A 19,077-nucleotide genomic window follows, 5' to 3' on the forward strand; every position below is an offset into this window, starting at 1 on the left:
GCTAACTGATGTTAACAAATAAATAATTTTACCAATTCATAATTATTTAAGAAAATGAGTAGAGACCATTTTTCACATCAGCATACTGCTTTTAATTCAACTGTTGACAATTTGTCTTCTATTATTTGTTATTACATGCAGGAGATATTAAGCAACCCTGTTGTTGAGGAACCCAGGTCATGAAGCAAATACAAAACAAAAAAATCTTACAACAGTTACTATACTATAGTAAAACTATTATAAACCAGACTGTACAATTTAAATTTTATACTCAATTGATACACAACATGCTGTCTGGAATCAGTTGTATTTTTTCTTCTTTATGCATGCTTTGTGGCATGTTTCATCATGTGCAAATGATATGCTGGTGTTACAGAAAGGTTACAGAATAAATTTCAAGAGTTGAGCACAAATCTTTGCAAATCTGTCAAGCCACAGAATCATTTAGTTAAAAGGATGACACCGCTCTGTATTTTGTTTTCCTTTCTGACAGTTGTTCCTCTGTTTGAACTATTTTAGAAATAATTAATCAACATGTCTGTGAACAATAAATGTTTTCTGTATGAACAGTGACTGTTCAAATTAACATATATGAATTGTTTGATGGCATACTGTCATTTAAGTACACCTTTAACCCATCTTCTACACTGTCTGATCCACCCTCTCGCAAGAATACCAGCTTCATGATTTCATCACAAATGTGGTATCATGAACTAACAATTAATAATCTAGCAGCATTTATTAAAACTTAAAGTTAATGTATTAGTATGCTATTTTTCATTGTTAGTTCATACAAGTGAGTTCCTAATGCATTAACTAATGTTAACATATACATACTTTAAATGATAAAAATGTTTTAGTATAGGCATAAATTAATATTAACCAAGATTAATAAACGCTGTAAAAGTATTGTTCAGTGTAAGTTTATGGGACCTTATAGAACCTTATTGTAATGTGTTGCCACATCTGTGGTTTGTGTGTTCGGACTGTTCGCATTAAAATAAAAGCAGGACAAGTATGTGGGAATAGTGGTGTGTATAAAGTGGTGCAAGAATAATACTAATAGATTTCTAATGTAAGTAATCAGATTGACATTATTATTATTTATTTATTGCCAGATACCACAGAAGTAAAGCCTCAAAAATAACCACATAATTCAGTGAGCACCTCTTTAATCCAGAACTAACAAAAACAGTACATTGTGAGCTTCTCAAGGCTGGAATTTATGGGAGGTCAGTCATTCTGAAACTGTTTGTACCAAGGCCAACAAATAAAGATGTATTGCTTGGTGTATACAGTATATTTATTTATCACGATTGAGGACCAACATTTTTGTTTGGGTGTTTTTTGACCCAATAAAATGGTATCCTTTATCTAAGTGGTACAAGACTTGTTGACTTTTCCTCCATTAGCTATCTAAACACACAAAAAATCTGGACTTGATTTGATGAATCTAAGGGGTCTTATAAAAAACAAAAAAACAAAAGCAATACTTGAGATGTTCCTGGTCATTTTTGACACGCCATAGGAAATGAATGGGAAATACAGAAATACAGAGATTTTTTTTGTTTTTGTCAAAAAAAACAAAAAAAAAAAACTATAAATCAGACACAATGCAGAACACAACGACACATAAATGAAAGGGTGACACTATAAAACATCTACAGTGCAGACCCTCACCCACATACAGATTTGTTTTACTATATTAGTGATCTCTTATTGACTTCCATTGATTTCATATCAGACTAATAATATTTTCTATTTCCAAACTCTGCACCTAACCCTAACCATCACACAAACATGTGAACATCACTAGATTTGAAGATCAACATCATATGACCCATTTAAGAGTTTATTATTATTATTATTATTATTATTGATGAGGACATTTGACCCTCACATGTATGTTCGGGTCACGCGAACATCACAAGTGTGATTCGCAGACAAACAGTGCACAAGAGTTATGATAAATAATGAATTGGGTGAATGTTGATTTTGAACTGTGTGAAAAGTGTTTTGAGGTCAGAAATGAAGTTATTTTCTAGTTCAACATTCTTTCCTAAACTAGCAATGCCAAGAAATTCAACAGATTTCCTGGTCATTCACATTTGTAACAATCCATCAACTGTCATTCAGTGTCATAACAAACAGAACATTACATGAGAAACATAATGAAAGAAAGAACTTCTGCTTTCATCTTAGTGCAACTTAGTAAAATTATTTACAGAAAGGAATTACTAAAGAAAGATATTGCATAGTTTCATTGTCAGTTATAGTTGCATTAAACATCACATGCAATGCAGCAAAATGTACAGATCCACAATACATAAAGATTGTTTGTGTGGTATGGGTGCTACCCTCACCAAGCAAGGATTATTTGTTTTGTTGTATTTACATTTAAAGTTTGAAAAATGTTTTCTTATCTGTTAGCATAAATAAATTAGACTTTAGCACTCAACATCTGTGTTTAAGCTCGTTCGTGTACGAAGATGTCAACATTAGACTGCTGGTTAGATACACTATATAGCTAACCATATCATTGCATATCATATGGTTTATTATTAAAAACTAATTTTGAAATTTGCAATAAAAAGAGATGAAAGAACGGGTAGTTGGGGTGGTGTTGAAATCTTGTAGATTTTGAGATGGTGTTTTAAATGTTGCCTAACTAGTCAATAGGCATCTCTATAAAAGGTTTTTTTACTGTATGTTCCCAATTATGCTAGAAATGTATATTTTTCAATGTTGGTCTGGAACATTTACTGCAGAGACAGAGGGATAGGCAATGGGGCTTTGAAATCAGATAATAATATAAAAAAAAACCTTTGTATTTCTCTCAACAGTAGATAAAACTACATACAATTTAATTCTCAAACATTAAGCATGCTTGAGTGGTGCATTTTCAAATTTCACACAACATAGAAATTAAACACTGTTTGTTTATTTTATATATATATATATATATATATATTACATTGTAGACCATAAGTCCTTTTCAAAGTTTTCAGAAAACTTTTTAATATAAAATCTATGGAATTATTTATTCAATATTTTAAGGTCATTCACAAGAGCATTCTTGAATCAATATTTTCTATTATAATTATAGATAGTTTTACAGTTTAAGATTTTGGTACCTTGAAGTTAAAAGGATAGTTCACCCAAGATAGAAAATTATCTCATTTACTCACCCTCATGCCATCAAAGATGTGTATGACTTTCTTTCTTCTGCTGAATGAAAATTAAGATTTTTAGAAGAATATTTCAGCTCTGTTGGTCCTCACAATGCAAGTGAATGGGTACCAAAAATTTGAAGCACCAAAAGCATATAAATGCAACATTAAAGTGATCCAACAACTCCAGTGGTTAAATCCATGTCTTCATAAGCGATATGATAGGTGTGGGTGAGAAACTGTTCAATATTTATGTCCTTTTTTTACTATCAGTCTCCACTTTCACTGTCACAATCTTTTGTTTTTTTCATTCTTCTTCATGTATATCGCCACCTACTGGGCAGGGAGGAAAATGTATTGTAAAAAAAGGGACTTAAATATTGATCTGTTTCTCACCCACATCTATTATATCAGTTCTGAAATATAATTAACAACTGGTTAAATAATTATGAATAATTAATTGGTTTTAAAATGTATTTTATCTTGCATTTTCTTTATCATTTTTATGTAAAGCACTTTGAATTGCCATTGTTTATAAAGAAACTTGCCTTGCCTTGTCTTGCCTTGATATGTCAACAATTTGCAGTAATAAATAGAGACGTTGTTAATCTGAATTCTATGTCAACATGGACAAACCTGTTGACAAATATTAGGGTAAAGTTTTATAGTTCAGAGTAGGAGATTATTCATTAAAAATCATACAGTATAAAAACAAAGTTTCAGTGTTGCCCAGTTTACGTAACATTTTCATTTGTTGCAATTACTTGCATGATACAAATGAAGCATTAAGGCAAAAATCACTAAACCACAGAGGAAATTAAACATAATTGCAGTGTCAGTTACTGTGGTGTTGAAATATGGTAGATTTATGAAAGTATTCCAAATGTTGCATTATCAGTGAGTGGGAACTTTATTTTAAAATGTTCATTTGTGTGACAGTAATGTGACCTTAATTTGGAAATAATTGTAATGCAACCCTGTCATCCTCTTCAGCTAGATACAGTGAAGTGATTTTATTTATTTATTTATTTATTTTTCTTTACTGAATAATTCCCCTCAAAAACGAAAAATCTGTCACCCTCATGTTGCTCCAAACCTGTATAACTTTCTTTCTGTATGACGTTTTCCCAGGTAAAACTCTTATGTTAGTCAGAATGGGGACTGAAATCCTAATTCACCATTTACTTTCATTGTATGGAAAAAAATATTCCCTAACATATGAAAGTCAGTGTTGTCTGTCACTAACATTCTGCCTTTTGTGTCATTTAGGGTTTGAGAACAAGATGAAGGTGAGTAAATGATGGCAAAATTTTCATTTGTAGGTGAAAGTTTTAATTCTGTTTTAATTCTCTATTATATCCCACGTTCAATACAAGTTAAGCTCAATCGACAGCATTTGTGAAATAATATTGATTACCACAATTAATTTTGACTTGTCCATACTTTTCTTCATAAAAAGCAAAACTACACTGAGGCACTTACAACGGAAGTGAATGGGGGCCAATCCTTAAACGTCAAAATACTCACTGTTTTAAAAGTACAGCCACAAGAATAAAAATTTTAACTTTACATTTCTGCCTTTAAATCGTCCAAAACTGTAAGTGTCTCACTGTAACCTCAAATAGATGTATTTATTTATTTTAAGAAAAGGAGCATTGTACTTGCTTGTTTTCATTTTTTTGGGGGGGGGTTTATCTCCCTCCCCCATCCCCCCCAGAATCTACACCCCTGGCTATGCTCATCCTTTTATAACCTGTTCATACAACTTCTACCCCCCCCCCCCCCCAACCCCACCACTTCCATGCAAACAACAAATACAAATACTCTATCAACAATGCATACTTGAACTTACACATAGAAAGACTTCTGCATGTTTAGAAGCTCATAAAGTGGTATCTAAATGTCATGGTAAAAAATTAACTGAGAATAAACTTCCTGTTCTTCCAGTGGGAGGTGCCCTGTGAATGAATATAACAGGATACAGCAGAACTGGAACACAACAGACAGCAGGAAAACCTGAGTCACACGAGAGCAGATACACCTTAACAAGGTAAATGTTCATCGACAAAGTGTCAGTTCTTGTATTATTGACTGTAGTACACTTTATCACATTATTAGTGATATCATCTGTAGATGATGGAAATGTAGAAATTGGTGTTTCTTCAACTGTGGACTTTTAGAAAACAAGATTATATTATAAATGTAAATACATTATAAATATTATAGATGTAAAAATTATAAGAAATATTTTCACTATACATTTTAAAATGCTTTGTAATTATTTATCTTGTAGCTCATCAGTTTTAAACAAAATACAAATTATTCATAATTTTTTTCTAACTGATTGTCACAGTTTAAGATTGAAAGTCTGGGTGTGGGACAAGGTTACAAACAATAAAATCTATATATAATGAAGTTATTTGGTAATGGTAAAATGTTTCCCCCATTTTAAAAGTGATCTTTATTTGGCCAAAAAAATATTAAAGACCCAAATACATGACACATTTATTGTCATTTGCATTCTTTTTGCAATTGTTTTGTTATTAAGCCACAGAGACAATGGAAGATTTCATTTCTTTGCCTGTTTTTTTCCCATTTTAACTTTCAGATGGTTCCAGTATTGATGTTACTCATGGCAGCCCTTGTAGCTGCAGATGAGCCAATGTCTGATCCCTCAAGCCTAATAGAGTCTGATTCCTCTCTCTCAGTAGTGTACTGTGATGCCATAAATGTGTGCCCTGTGAAATCAGGTAATGCTGTCGTAGCCCTTTTGGGCAGTGGTTCTGCTGTCCATATGTGATGGTAAGTGATTGACAGTAAAATGTTTAACTATTTTATGCTTTAAGTTCACGGTTAAAATGTTTTTTTTTTTTTCTCCACGCTCCTCAGGGTCAGTGCTGCAGGGATGGAGCTCATTGCTGTCAGCACGGTTATACCTGCGATTCTACATCAACCCGTTGTTTTAGGGGCTGGCTGAGACTGCCGTCCTCTTCTCCCCAGCCTGCCACCAAAGCAATCCAGAAAAATCAGGTGTGTGCCAGTGCTCATGTCTATGACTCCAAAGACTAATACAACTTATCATTCTTTGTACATCAGCAGTACCTACTGTACTGAAGTATCTACACACTGTAGTGCTTAAATACTTTGACAGGAGTCCAAAAGTCTGATACTACATTGAAAATCTGGGATTTTTAAAGTTAAACTAGGAAATAAACAGTACAAGTTTCATGAAAAATGCCAAACAAATTGATGCTGTATAATGCTGAAATATTTTAGATTCTGTACTATTTCTAGGTCACTAACTCACACCCACTGCATCTCATATGTCTTATAGAGTCATTGTAGTCAGCTGGATTTGTTCCAGTGGGTGGTAAAATATCATGAGGAATGCATTCACTTCACCTATAATTGAGAACAATGTCATTTGACTTTGAATAACCATTTATGACAGTATATGGCAGCATAAAAGAGGTCTGAACATCTGCCAGATAATAAAAAAATAAATACAGTAACAATAAAGAAGTCATGGGACTTTTGATGATTATTATGGGAATAGGGCAAAATAAAGAAGGGGTTGAATATTTGCCAAGAACAAAAATGTAAAGGAATATTCCATGTTCAAAACAAGTGTAATTATTTTAACTTGTCCTTAAGTTTGTAAAGAAAAAAACAAAGTTTTGTGTTTAAAGTAGGCTAATGGACTTTCAGTGGAAGTCTATGGCGGCAAGCATTCCAAAGGGCTAAAAAGCAGAAATTTGCAGCTCATTTTTCTGTAAAAACTCATATTAATTCTACTGCACAAAAGTTTGTTATTTGAGCTCTAAAATCATATAATCCAAATCCTTCTTTTAGCGGTGGGACTACTGTTCTGGGTGGATGAACTTCTAGTTATCCGTTACTGATGTAATTCATCTGGGTAGATTTTTCTCTATAAACCGTCCCTTTTTGTCATCTTTACATGAATAATGAGAAAGTTTGGTCATGACAGATGTTGAAAAACTGGATATAACATTGCACAGACAAGGTTAGTAAACAATCATGTTAACACAAATAGTCTTTAGGTTATACTTTTGGAAAGTGTGTATTTTATAGTTTATACCCATAGACTTTCACTGTAACTGCATTACATAAGTGTGGTTTTTGGTAGTTTTTTACACTGAGAAAATCATTTTCTATGGAGATCAAGAGCATGCCACAGAGCTAACTTGTACTAGATATTCCTTTAACAGGTTCTAGCTTGATGCTTTTAAAGTGGTTTAGGCCTATTTGACCAATATTAAATCAAGTAGCACCCCATAGAGAGTGATAAATAAAAGTTTTCTGAAACTTCGTTTTTGCAGTCTTTGCTCTTGGAACAGGCTCTTGAATGGAAGAACCAGGCTGAGGTTGTACACTGTGATGGAGATGTCTACTGCCCTGCAGAGAAGTTGTGCTGCAAGACTAGAACTGGCCAGTGGGGGTGCTGCAGTGGTAAACCAGACTGTATGTTGCTTTAGTGTCTGTCCCATCGCTTCAGGAATTTTAAAAAAAAATAAATAAAAAAGGAAAAGTTTATTTATTGTTTTGCCTAATGATGAAATTTAAATAAATGCATATAAATCAATATATTTAATATGGCCCATAAATCAAGTAAATCTTATACAACATATGTATATTCCTAGATTTTTGAGTTTACTAATTTCTTAAGCTGTAATTTTTGTCTGTTGTAGGGTCACTGTTGTAAGGAGAGTGAACAACCCTGTGACTTCAGTTCACCTTTTACCAACGATTCTCAAATTGCACAAGCCTTTCCAGCTTCGCCATTGCCCTAAGCCTAAATGAATAATATCACAACATTTTTTTATGGAACTAAGTTCAAGTTGTTTCCAAATCATTTAACAGTTGTTTATATTTGATAATGTGTATGTATCTTTATGTATCTATAATTCTGATTTTCCATCAATCAACTGTACATACCTGCCAACACTCCCGATTTTACTGAGTTTTTCCCGTTTTTCCACCCCTCCTCCCGCTGTACTCCCAATTTACAATTTCGCCCAATAAACTCAAAATTTTCAGCATCCACACTTTGTTCATGAGAATGAATTAGACCTCCAGGTAGGGTTGCCACCCATCCCGTATTTAAATATGAAATGATGCGTCCCATATCGAATCAATAGTTTCAGAATCAGAATTAGCTTTATTGCCAAGTATGCTTACACATACAAGGAATTTGTCTTGGTGACAGAAGCTTCCAGTGCACAAACAATACAGCAAAAATAAAAAATAGAATAAAAATAAAAAGTGAATAGAAAATATAAGTATATATAGAAATACACAATAAGACAATATATATATATATAAATAGACTAAGCAGTGTATAGCACATAATTATTGCTCAGTGGGGCAGTTCATGAAATGGATAGCCTGAGGGAAAAAATTTTTTTGTGCCTGATGGTTCTGGTGCTCAGTGCTCTGTAGCACCCTCCAGAAGGCAACAGTTCAAAAAGGTAATGGGCAGGGTGAGTGGGGTCCTGGGTGATTTTTCCAGCCCTTTTCCTCACTCTGGAAGTGTACAGTTCTTGAAGGGAGGGCAGGGGTCAACCAATAATCCTCTCAGCAGTCCGAACTGTCCTTTGTAGTCTTCTGATGTCCGATTACCTAGCTGCACCAAACCAGACAGTTACTGAAGTGCAGAGGAAAGACTCAATGGCTGCTGAGTAGAACTGGATCAGCAGCGCCTGTGGCAGGTTAAACTTCCTCAGCTGGCGAAGGTAGTACAACCCCTGCTGGGCCTTTTTCACAATGGAGTCAAGTGGGTCTCCCACTTCAGGTCCTGTGAGATGGTAGTGCCCAGGATCCTGAATGACTCCACGGCTGCCACAGTGCTGTTTAGAATGGCGAGCAGGGTCAATGTTGGTGTGTTCCTATTAAAGTCCATAATCATCCCCACTGTTTTGAGCGTGTTCAGCTCCAGGTTGTTTTGAGTGCACCAATGAGCCAGCCGTTCAACCTCCCTTCTGTATGCAGACTCATCGCCATCTTGGATGAGGCCGATGACAGTAGTGTCATCTGCAAACTTCAGGAGCTTGACAGAGGGGTCCTTGACAGTGCAGTCATTGGTATAAAGGGAGAAGAGTAGTAGGGAGAGCACACATCCCTGGGGGGCACCAGTGCTGATTGTACATGTGCTGGAAGTGAGTTTCCCCTGTCTCACTAGCTGCTGCCTGTCCGTCAGAAGGCTGATGAGCCACTGACAGATAGACATGGGAACAGAGAGTTGGTGTAATTTAGTCCAGTTCGGCTTTCAACACCATCATCCCAGCTATTCTCCGAAGTCCACAAAAAGGATCCTTGCATATGTCCCTGGTCTGCCCAGACGTTGCAGGATATGATGCAATCCCATGTTGACGGCATCATCCACAGACCTGATTGCTCTAAGCAAATTGAAAGGGATCTAGAAAGGGTCCAGTGATGTCCTTCAGGTGAGCCAACACCAGTCTCTCAAATGATTTCATGACCACAAGCATCAGAGCGACGGGTCTGTAGTCATTAAGTCCTGTGATTTTGGGTTTCTTTGGGACAGGAATGAAGATGGTGCATTTGAAACAGCAGGGAACTTCACACTGCTCCAGTGATCTATTGAAAATCAGTGTGAAGATGGGGGCTGGCTGGTTAGCACAGGATTTTAGACAAGTGGGTGAAACACCATCTGGGCCCTGTGCTTTCCTTGTCTTTTGTTTCCGGAAGACACGGCACACCTCCTTTTCACAGTTCTTGTGTGTGCAGATTGAGTAGCAGGAGGGGGGTTGCAGGAGGTGTTGATGTTTGTGTGAAGTGAAGGTCAGAGCGGGTGTGGGGTGTGAGACTGGGCCTTTCAAATCTACAGTAAAACACATTCAAGTCTTCTGCAAGTTGTTGGTTTCCTACAGTGTTGGGGGATGGTGTGTTGAAATACAGCATGGGATGCGATTTGTCCCTTAAGTTGGTCAGATGGCATCACGGTGAAATCGTTTTAGATTGTTAATTAAACATTGATAAAAGTTGGACATTTTTCATACAGTGGGTAAGGGATTGTCTGAAAAGTCCACACATTGTGCTGAAACTGGATTTTTTTTTTCATTGAAAAACAGAAGGTTCAATATAAATGTTCAATAAGATGTACAAAATTACACAGATCCAACAATGTATGAATACAATCACTGAGTCATAAAGCCAAGAAGTACAGGTGAAGGAAATTTTTTTTTTTTTTTAAAGTAAATTTTAAAAAAGTAAATATACATATAAACCAACACAGATGTATACATAAGATAAAGAAGATAAATAATCAAAGAAATAAAAATAATTATAATTGTCATGGATCAGGAAAGTTCTCAGCATATAAGAAAGGATATACACTTTTTATTATTAAGAACTCAAAAGCATTTATTGCTAAAATTGTGAAGGATGTGGTAAGGGACCATCTGAATACATTTCTTGGTATTATTCATCTTCAGTGCGGTATTACTGACTGGTACTCCCGCTCCCTATACCAATATTATGCAGTCTGCGTAGTGCACCTACTCCCTATTGCAAGATGTTACCCTAGGGGGGCACCAGAAACTCCACCGGCTGCCATTCCTTGCACATACATTACAAAGAGGTATATGTGTAGCACATGATCACAGAGTAAACAAGGCTCAACAGTTACAAAAATAAAAATGCGAAAAACGGAATTATGTAATAATGGCAAAAAATGCCTTCATTGTACTTGGATTGAAAAGAAAATAAGTGGTATTGGCAGATACTTCTCAACTGAGATGGACCACTGGTATTAAATAAATGGGAGAGATTAGAATGCCCAACAGATGTAGAAAAAAATAAAACAGACATCATCTTTCAGTCAACTCGAGAACGGGCATGCGGCATTCCCATTAGCTGAACCACCCTGAAAATAACCCGTTTTGTTTGTTGGTTTGTTTCCTCCAATTTATGATCCCATTATTGATTGTCACTGCTTATATGAAATATGTTCTTTGATCGTAATCTTGACCAACCATATTTGAGATTTCGGTCTTTCCCTATTCAAGAAAATAGGATGCCGCTTGTTTACTATAGTTTACATGGAAAATAGCTGCCCGGCCTGCCCGGGAGCGTTCCAGAGATGGCCTCCGAATGGACTGACTTGCCTTAAAAGCACTTTGGTATCGTCCATCCTTGTCTCATTACATTGCCCCGCCCTCATCACACATTGCTGTAGCAACATCAAACGCAAAGGCTGTGTTGAGTGCGCGTTAAAACATGCAGGACATGCCGCCAAAGAACAGAAAGATAATTAAAAACCTCGCCGAAACGTTATGCAGACAAATCAAACATTGTAGATATCTAAAACCTTTTTTTTTTTTTACGTCTATTAAAGTTTGGTATGACAGTTGATATAAATATTGTTTTAAGAAAGTCCTTCATTTTAAAGATAGACGTTATAGTAAATACATTTTAACTGTGGTTTCTGTGGTGAGTAATAACATAAGTGAAGTTTTCACTGTTTTAGATTCAGTCATCTGACACGTAGGTTAACACTGTGATCATGTGTGTAATAAGACTGTTCGACGGTCTGCTGGGAGAGCAGGAGGAGAGAAGAGGAGGACTGGACTGGACCGAGTCAAGTTTCGAAATTTACTGCACAACACATTTGGGATGACTGACGATATGATGATGGATAGAGGTTCGATTCTAATCAATATAGACTAATAAATAGTAATATACATTATAATGATGGCAGATTTTAACCAAAAGGATTAACTGTACTCTTAGGACTTTTTTCATAAACATCAGGTCGGGGCAAGTTGTCACGTGCTTAAAATTAAATACAATATTTGTAGACCAAAACACTCATTTTTGCTGATTCATGAATTGTTTGTGTTTTGTAACTGTTTTACTATTTAAATTGATCTGTAAAGCCAATAATAGGCTGGTGGCAGGTTCAATTGTGACAACATGCCCCACTATTGGGCTAATACAGAATACTTAAAAAAATAATAATCACTGGAGTAGAAGTGTGACAACTTGTCCAGGTCTTCCCTACTTGGTGGTGTGGCAAATATAATTATATTAATATATGATCATGATAATAATAAAGCTAAAATCACTGCAATTACTGCATTTTCTATATTAACTGTTTGCACTTTCAGTTTTTCGTGCATTTGACAAAGACAATGACAGCTATGTAAGTGTCAAAGAGTGGGTTGAAGGACTGTCTGTCTTCCTACGAGGGAGGTTGGAAGAAAAAATTAAATGTAAGTAATCTATATTTAAAGGAATATTCCAGGTTCAATACAAGTTAAGCTCAATCGACAGCATTTGTGGTATAATGTTTATTTAAACAAAAATTAATTTCGACTCATCCCTCCTTTTCTTTAAAAAAAGAAGCAAAGATCGAGTTACAGTGAGGCACTTACAATGGAAGTGAATGTGGCCAAGTTTTGGGGGGTGTAAAGGCAAAAATTTGAAGCTTATTATTTTATAAAAACACTTACATTCTTCTGTTAAAACTCATGTATTATGTGACCTGCAAAGTCATTTAAGTTGTCATTTTTTGGTTTGTTGACATTACATCATCGTGGCAACAAAGTTGTAAAATTGGCTATATTTTTACACAGATAAAGTAAGTGATTTTATCACACTAATATCACGTTTACACACATATTGTTCATGTCTTGTGGCAACACTTTTGAAACAGCGAGTATTTTAACGTTCAAAAATTGGCACCTATTCACTTCCATTGTAAGTGCCTCACTGTATCCCAGATTTTTGCTCTTTTTAAAGAAAAAGAGGGACGAGTCAAAATTAAATTTTGTAGTAATCAATATTATGCCACAAATGCTGTCGATTGAGCTTAACTTGTATTGAACCTGGAATACTCCTTTAATCGACACTCATGATGGTTACCTAATGTCATGTATTGAGTTTCATGTATATGCCAAGACTGTTTCGACGTGTACGACCTAAATGGGGATGGATACATCTCACGGGAGGAGATGTTTCATATGCTGAAAGATAGCCTTATTAGGCAACCAACAGAAGAGGATCCAGATGAGGGCGTTAAGGATCTTGTAGAGATTGCCTTGAAGAAACTGGTATTTCGATATGCATGTCAAAAAGAAAACCACTTTATTTCACAATAGTAATAGACCTTGTTAACAGTAGTGCCATATTTGATTGTTAACTAGAGTTATAACGAGGCTCTGAGGGACAAACATATTCTCTTTGATGGCATGTACTGTGTAAAGTTCTATAAAGGTCCTAGACATTTTCATTTTTGGAAAGATGTTTTTTTGCAATGTCTCTACAGCACAATGATCCAAATCCCTCTGAAGAGACTGTAAGTCTATCTGTCATAGCCTTGTTTTTGTTCTGATCAAAAATCAAATGTCGCAACTATAAATGAGGTCCATATTATACCAACATTACCTATTAATGCAATGCAAATTGTTTTATTCAGGATTGTGATCATGACGGGAGAGTTTCTTATGCTGATTTTGAGAAGACTGTAAGAAATGAAAACCTTTTACTAGAGGCTTTTGGCAATTGCCTTCCAGATGCCAAGGTACAAACACAAGCAACTATTTGTGGATGTAACAATTTACTATCATTTTCAAGGTCAGACCCTAAATTGTTACTTTATTTGTTTTGCAGAGCAAACAGGCATTTGAGCAACATGCATTCCAAGAACCACAAGAACACTGAAACACATAATTTACATGAAATAGCAATGGTTTGTCAAACAATATTTGTGGCTTAAATGGAAATAAATATGCAAAATATTATTCAATGTAAGAATATATTATGAGTTCCAGAAGAAATCAAGATTGTGGTATTAAATTCTTCTGCGTGGCTTTGCAGTAGTGGTCTTCCCTTGTACAGGATTGGTCACTGGTACAGATGCAACCTAAGAAAAAGTATAAAAATGGTCAACCTCTGTGGAACAGAATATCTGTGCATAATGCAAATAAAACTAAGAAACTAACCTTTGTCATTGTTTGGCGGATTAAATTGGCAGTTACATTTAATGAATTATCCTCCATGTCCACTTTGGGGAGTTCTGGTAGTTTTGGACCAATCATTGGCTCATTTTTGTTCATTTCATTCAGAATGAATGTGCTTTCCTCCGATTTTCTTTTTCTGCTTTCTAAATGTGTAGTCCTTGGTATAAAAATAACAGATGGTTGCAGGTTCTTATGCTTTTGGCTTGAAGATGAGCAGGGTATAATCTGCTTTGCAGTATCTGATACAGGAGGGATGAAATGGTGAAGTGAGCCCATATTGTCCTCTGCAGGTAACATCCTTCCAGTTGTCCTCTGCAATTGTAACGGTTGTTTAACAGTGTAGAGTCTATGAGGAACATCTTCCTTAGGTGGCAATGGCAGCAAGGGAAAGCCCAAGCAGTCAGAGTTTACATTGTCCCCTGTGGGTTTTTCATAGTCTTTCTGGAATTCAGGTGCAGCGGCTGTAGGTGTGGGTGTCCTTGGAAGCTCAACACTCTCATTTTGTTGCTGATCATGTTGTTTTGCTGAAAAAAAAGAAAATTACATAAGATATATAGATTGGCTATAGATTATTATAGATTATTTAGACATCTTTACACAGAACAAATCTACGGAGCCCTTTAGAATATAGGACGGGATTTTTTTTCTCATGTACTTTTGCATTCCCTTGCAATAGTCTGCATTCCTTCTCAATAAATTTACAATGGTTTTACTACAGTAACCATATTTTAACCATGATATGCGTAGTGAAACCATAGTAATTATACAGGAAAATGAAAGCTATTGTAATAAAGATCATCATTTTGTGATTATTATGGTTTTACTACAAACAGCATAGTTTAACTATGGTTACTGTTAGGGCCGGATTAACCATATGGGCAAAAACATAAACGGCTTTTTTATGTCTAAAAAAAAAAGACATAAAAACGTTCTGAGATTTCAATGAGGATGAATAGTGGATTCAGGTTTCTGAGCAGTCGAGACTTTGTGTCTCATAGGATACAGTTAGTAGCTGACAACAACATATGCAATTTTGGTCTGTTCCTCACACATGGATTTAGAAAACATGAAATATATCACGAGTCATATGGCGTTTGGAATGAAGGTGAAAAAAATTATGTCAGAATTTTTGGTGAGCAATCCCTGTTCATATTTTATTGTGTACTTTGTTTATTTCTCACCCTGGAAAAGATGGTTATACTGTTATATTATTTATAACTATTAGTACTTTATTAGTTAATACTAATGTGGCCCAGGGGCACTATGGAGTCTTAATCCAGCCCTGGTTACTGTAGTACTTTAACCATGGTATTTGTAGTAAAATTATAGTAACCATAATATTACTATAATACTGTTTTGCAGGAAAAGAATTTCATTGCCTATGCCTTGTGTATATGTGTGTAACAATAAAAAGACTTATAGTGTACTGTATTAAAAGCATGGTTTTCACAAAAATAAAAAAATGATTAGCCTACTACAGTCATGGTTACTACAGTATTACAATATACAGTAAAACCATAATTTCTGACAAAAATTATTGGTTACTACAGTCTACAATATTACCACAGTAAAACCATGGTTTCTGCCAAAAAACATGGTTAGTACAATCACAGTTACTGCAGTATTACTATAGTAAAACCATGGTTTCTGCCAATAACTATGGTAATCAATATTACTAATTAATTTTTCTGCAAAAAAAAAAACAAACAAAAAAAACATGGAACTATCATATTAACTACTACAGTAAAACAATGGTTTTACTTCAGTAACCGGGTTGCTGCAGAGTTTTTAAGACCTTTTTTAAGACCTGAAAAAATCAAATTAATTCCATATCCCCAAACAAAAACAAAAAACCCCACATAATCTCAAAATAAATCATGTATCACATACTTAAACAGGCAGGGACACACATTCAAAATGGCCTTAACTTTGCATATCAGTAAAACAGGGTAGCTATATCAAAGTCTTTAGAGCAAGTCCACTGTCAGAAATCTTTGGAATGCTCTCGGAGGCTATTTCCAGTTATGCCAGTACAGCTCCTATCTACTTGAATAGATAGGAAATCTCAAAAACAGTTGGTCAAGGTTACAATCAAAGAACATATTTCAAATGAGCAATAAAATTTGATAATACTGGTATCATAAATTGTGCTTCTTTACTTCATATCATGCTGGGACTAGGTGGGACTTCCTTTCTAAATCCGTTGACTGTTGTGTGCTCGGAGCTCCTTGGTTGGGCGTTCCAGTTTCTCCCATTCATTTAAATATAAGTGGCCCATCTCTGCTAAGTAGTCTCTGGCTATATGCAAGTTAAAAATACTCAAGACATGTTTTCCATACTTTAAAATCTGATTATTTACCATTTTATATAAATACAAATTAGAGATCGACCAGTATTGGATTTGATATGATAATGTGTTGAAAGGCAATTAATCTGCCAATAGTTTTTAAAGTTGTTAGCCAATATTAAATGTTCTTAGTATTTCCTTCCTGTGATGGGGAGGGCCAGACAGAGGCAACAAGAGTCCAAATTGATTTAAATTCCAGATGCAGTTTATGGTGCAACCAAAATACCAATAACCAAGAAAAAATAAATAAATAAATACATTAATAAAAAATATTTGATTCATAGCACAGAACTTTGAACTTTAAAGACTGAAATACACTGGGGACTCTTATTTTGAAATGTATGCGCTTCACTGCTTCTAGCTGCTCATTCAGACAGATAAGTGAAATAAAATGTATACTCCTACAATAATCTACAACTTATTACAATATAAACAATTAAAAGTAAACATTGTCATATTTCATCAACACTATATCATCATCATCAACAGCTGATCATTAGTGATCGCTTGTCATAAATTTCCGATATGGCTTAATGATTGCGAACTGCTCCAAAACAGCTGGAAACTCACAAGCCCTGTATGCTTGGAGAAAATACTACTGTGCCGCGTTTTCACTATGAAGGACGCAGCATATGCATTTACTGAATTAAATCGTATTCTTTTGAAGTTTTATATTCACATTAAGTCATATCAAGATTCCTGTCTTTCTGCCTCCAAATTTAAGACCTCTTTAAATGATGATTACAACTTTTGTTGTATCATTTAAGATATTTAAGACTTTTTTTGACCTTAAATTTTGGAAAACTAAGACATTTTAAGGATCCGCGGGAACCCTGAGTAATCATAGTTAAACTACGGTATTTGTAGTAAAACCACAATAACCACAAAATTGTTATTTTTGTTACCACAGTTTTTGTTTTCCAGTATTATTACTATGGTTTAATTACGAATACCTTCGCTTAAATATGGTTACTGTAATAAAACTATGGTACGTTTATTACAAGGGAACGTAAATTATTGTGAGGGAAAGCTAAACTTATTTCGAGGGCACACAAAACTATTTCAGAAAAAAATTCCCACCCTGTCCTCTAAGGGGCGCCATACAAATCAGATGTAACAAAATTCGGTAATCATTTACTCGTTTAATGCCGTTTTATTCCGTATGACTTCCTTTTTCATAGATTTTCATATAATATATTAAAGAATATCCTGGTTACTCTTTTCCTTATAATGGGAGTAAAAAGCATCATAGAGGTATCACAAAAGCAGCCCATATCATGCTCTACATTCCAAGTCTTCGGAGGCCATACAATAGCTTTGTGTGAACAGACTTAAATTGAAGTTGCTATTCTGTAAAAATCTTCCCTTTGCTGTAGCACTCAAGTCAAATTTGGTGTCAATTATGTTTGGTCATGAGATACAAGAGAAACATTAGCATTTGATGTCAAATAGCATCCATGCACCATTTTTGTAGTCCTTACAACTTTCATAGTCCATTTCAGAGTCTTCGCTGAGAAGAAGACTGTGGCTAATTTGAAATAGCATGTAAAAACCTTGGAATGTAGTGCACAAGTTTGACAGTCCCCGTTCACTTTCACTATGAGGAAAAGAGTGGTAGGATATTCTAAAAATGACAAAAAGAAGCAACTTTTGTGTTCCACAGAAGATTTGAACATGGAAGATTTTTTACAGGTTTGAAACAACACGAGAGTGAGCTAATGATGACAGAATTTTCATTTTTATGTAAACTATTCCTTTATGGGTACCCCTAACAAATCAGTAGAAATCCTCTCCAAACCTCAAATACCAATCCTTACCTTCTTTCTGGCTCACTCTGTTAACGTATCTCCTCCTATCCTGCAACTTCTGCCTTGTCTCTTCCACATTTTCATATTCGGGAGCATAGCAGACATGCAGCTGTCCCCCAAAGAAGCTCTTCTCATCAGTATGCCGTTTAGCTGCCCTGCAAAAGTCCAGAAAGCAACATACCGGTTGGTTAAAAAAATAAATAAAATAAAAAATCATATGAGGTGATGCTACTGGCAGTCACAGGCTCACTTTATTGAAGTTGATATAGTCTACACTTACCTTGCACTTGTAAGCTTTTGGAATTTGAATAAGTAGACTTCAGTGAATTGCTCTGTTGGATACTCATCAAGTACCCTATATTCCTCGATCACTCCATAGAGAGCAAAGAGCTGCACCAGCTCTGTCATCACTCCTATAGCAGGCACCCCTTGCACTAACAGGAACCGAGACTCCAAGTTGATTGTATATACCTGGAATCAGGGATACAGCCATGTAAATTTTATTCTCGAAACTCGAATTCACTTCCTAGATCCTGTTGATTTATGCCTGGTAAGGTAAGCCAAAGTGGTCGAGTGTTGCCAACAAAACCAGAAACAATTAATAATCAGACCTTAACAGCTTTCAGGCGTCTTCCCTCTCTGTACTTTGGGCGTGTATGAGCAACATTTTGTTGCTCATGGTGTTTATATATTTTTTGTGTATCCCAAACAGACGCATTTGCTACTGAACGATCCATTTGCGGTGTGAA

At 35.3% G+C, this 19,077-nt stretch overlaps 1 protein-coding gene and 2 pseudogenes across 1 annotated transcript; 2 read left to right on the forward strand and 1 right to left on the reverse strand.

Moving 5' to 3' along the window:
- The first annotated feature begins 5,117 nt into the window (after positions 1 to 5,117).
- LOC127421484 (progranulin-like) lies at positions 5,118 to 8,232 on the forward strand (annotated as a pseudogene).
- A 144-nt stretch (positions 8,233 to 8,376) lies between these two features.
- On the forward strand, positions 8,377 to 13,972 carry LOC127421483 (calaxin-like; annotated as a pseudogene).
- LOC127421481 (RNA-binding protein 48-like) lies at positions 13,929 to 19,077 on the reverse strand. The gene is made up of 5 exons (XM_051664565.1): positions 18,940 to 19,077; positions 18,609 to 18,799; positions 18,338 to 18,483; positions 14,156 to 14,697; positions 13,929 to 14,076 (listed from the first exon to the last, which is right to left on the reverse strand). Exons 1-5 carry the CDS (start codon positions 19,063 to 19,065, stop codon positions 14,005 to 14,007), a joined length of 1,077 nt encoding a protein of 358 aa, XP_051520525.1. The 5' UTR covers positions 19,066 to 19,077; the 3' UTR covers positions 13,929 to 14,004.

The sequence above is a fragment of the Myxocyprinus asiaticus genome, chromosome 30, assembly GCF_019703515.2.
Source record: "Myxocyprinus asiaticus isolate MX2 ecotype Aquarium Trade chromosome 30, UBuf_Myxa_2, whole genome shotgun sequence".
Lineage (NCBI taxonomy): Eukaryota > Metazoa > Chordata > Actinopteri > Cypriniformes > Catostomidae > Myxocyprinus > Myxocyprinus asiaticus.

What these genes read in the sequence shown, in the direction of transcription:
- LOC127421481 (XM_051664565.1), bottom strand. Translation starts at nt 19,065, where the DNA reads ATGGATCGTTCAGTAGCAAATGCGTCTGTTTGGGATACACAAAAAATA. An exon ending in GACGCCTGAAAGCTGTTAAG is followed by an intron (nt 18,800 to 18,939) that starts GTCTGATTATTA and finishes CCCTGATTCCAG; the next exon opens with GTATATACAATCAACTTGGA. An exon ending in CAGAGTGAGCCAGAAAGAAG is followed by an intron (nt 14,698 to 18,337) that starts GTAAGGATTGGT and finishes CTTTTTTTTCAG; the next exon opens with CAAAACAACATGATCAGCAA.